Below are 2,070 nucleotides of genomic sequence, written 5' to 3'. Positions count from 1 at the left end.
TCAGGAAGTCCCTAACATGCCCCACGGCACGTGTTCCCGGTGTAGAAACTGCACCCTACACTCCCCCCGATCGAGATATATTTTTGTGTACAGTGCCCTCAGGGGCTGTTCAACGTGTCTGTCCGTGCTAGTACTGAGCAACACCCGAGCCAGGAAGCCGAATGGCAACCACACAACGTGTCATGTCACCATCATTCGCAAACTTCATAACGCCAACAATGACCATTTGCAACGCGCCCACCACCCATTGTGTATAAGAATGTTTTCCCAATTTCGTTTGACCCGTTACATCTCGAAGACACACCACCCACCCATGAACTATGTGAATGGGCCCCATCAATGGGAACTGATTGATGGCATTATCGAGATTATCCGATCGATACCATTTGCATCAACTGTTGTTCGATAAACGTTATTATGATAGCCTGAACTGCTGGGATGCTCTTACGAGATCGTTTGTAATGGGACGCTAGAAAACATAATGAGCTTCTTTCCAATACGTTGAGAAGAAGAACGAACGAACCACGAAACTTGTCATCATGCCTGCCTAGCTAGCTAGTCCTATGATGTCAAAATTGTCTAAACTACTAACATGCAGCACAACCGATAGCAAAAATGAAGTTGTTAAGGTGCAACATGGCAATCAGCATAAATATTGAACTTTAAACGTTCTGCTAGTGAATGAAGTGTGGTTAAGGTACAACATTTTTTTGCAATCAGCAGAAATGTTGAACGTACGAAGTGGATCTTCTTGTTTTAAATTCAAACGGATGGAAAAACTTAGATCTAGGGTTTTTTTGTGAACAGATTTTTCCCTATACTGCTTAACAATTAAGTTCCTATTATTTATTACGCAGCTGAATGGGGATCCAAATCTCTGCAACTGTAATCGTTATAATTAATCAATACTGAAACTGATAACATCGAATAAATAAAATGAATTGAATAAATTCAAACTGATAAGAGAGGGGGGTGTTGTCACGTATGAAGTCACCGCCGTGACACTACCTCAGTCGGTTCAATAGTGTGATAAAACAGTCTAGTGTCAGATTTTCAAAATCAACTCTTTTTCGGGATTGAAATAGTGGCCCTGAAAAGGGCCTTTTGGTTTGGTGTGATTGAACGCAGTGTCGGTCGTCATTTACTTGGAGCTGGTGTACTTGGTGACGGCCTTGGTGCCTTCCGAAACGGCGTGCTTGGCCAACTCTCCCGGGAGCAGAAGCCGGACGGCGGTTTGGATTTCGCGGGATGTGATCGTCGAACGCTTGTTGTAGTGGGCCAGGCGGGAGGCTTCGGCGGCAATACGCTCAAAGATGTCGTTGACGAAGCTGTTCATGATGCTCATGGCTTTCGACGAAACGCCAGTGTCGGGGTGAACTTGCTTCAACACCTTGTAGATGTAGATGGCGTAGCTTTCCTTCCTGCGCTGCTTCTTCTTCTTCTTATCGCCCTTGACAATGTTCTTCTGGGCCTTGCCGGATTCTTCGCGGCCTTTCCGCTGGTTTCGGTGCCATCGTGCTGCTAAACGTTGTTTTAGATTCCAAACGAAAACTGAAACTGATGCCCGACCGAACCAGTCGGTTCTCTTTTATACCCGTAGAATGGTGAGCGCTGTTCCGCCCCTTCGCTTCGTTTGCTACTTCATCCATTTCGTTCGCACCATCCTAGTATGAGTGCAGCGCAGGGCTACGCATGTATAAAAGATACCCTCATCCGGTGAAATCACCATCAGTACCGCTTACGTACGCTTCGTGAACACATTCAGTATCCGATAGCGGACAAGTACGGACGTGCGTATACTTATAAAAGCGAGATAGCGAGTAAAGAGTGTGAAAAGAGTTGGAGAGATTTTCCCCTGGTCCCGCGATGGGTGACACAGCGGCTGGCGTAGCCGCGAGTGTAATTTCGAGTCGGTCGCGAGTGGCAGTGAAATGCGTTGTAAGGGGAAGTGAGAAGCGTCCCGCGAGTGGCAACACGAGCGACACAGTGGCTCCGAAGAAGTTCGCGAACAACATGTACTCGGTGTTGACGGACGGCGATGCCGGCAATTTCCCCGGTGGCGGTTAAGAA

At 47.1% G+C, this 2,070-nt stretch overlaps 1 protein-coding gene across 1 annotated transcript; it reads right to left on the bottom strand.

The window, feature by feature from the left end:
- Positions 1-1,089: 1,089 nt before the first annotated feature.
- LOC110680974 (histone H2B-like) lies at positions 1,090-1,649 on the bottom strand. The gene is made up of 2 exons (XM_021856747.1): positions 1,595-1,649; positions 1,090-1,518 (listed from the first exon to the last, which is right to left on the bottom strand). Exons 1-2 carry the CDS (start codon positions 1,647-1,649, stop codon positions 1,142-1,144), a joined length of 432 nt encoding a protein of 143 aa, XP_021712439.1. The 3' UTR covers positions 1,090-1,141.
- Positions 1,650-2,070: the final 421 nt, after the last annotated feature.

The sequence above is a fragment of the Aedes aegypti genome, unplaced genomic scaffold (genome assembly GCF_002204515.2).
Source record: "Aedes aegypti strain LVP_AGWG unplaced genomic scaffold, AaegL5.0 Primary Assembly AGWG_AaegL5_hic_scaff_2261_PBJ_arrow, whole genome shotgun sequence".
Classification (NCBI taxonomy): domain Eukaryota; kingdom Metazoa; phylum Arthropoda; class Insecta; order Diptera; family Culicidae; genus Aedes; species Aedes aegypti.
Note: the sequence above shows the minus strand (reverse complement) of the source record. Positions and strands in the feature narration are given on the sequence as shown.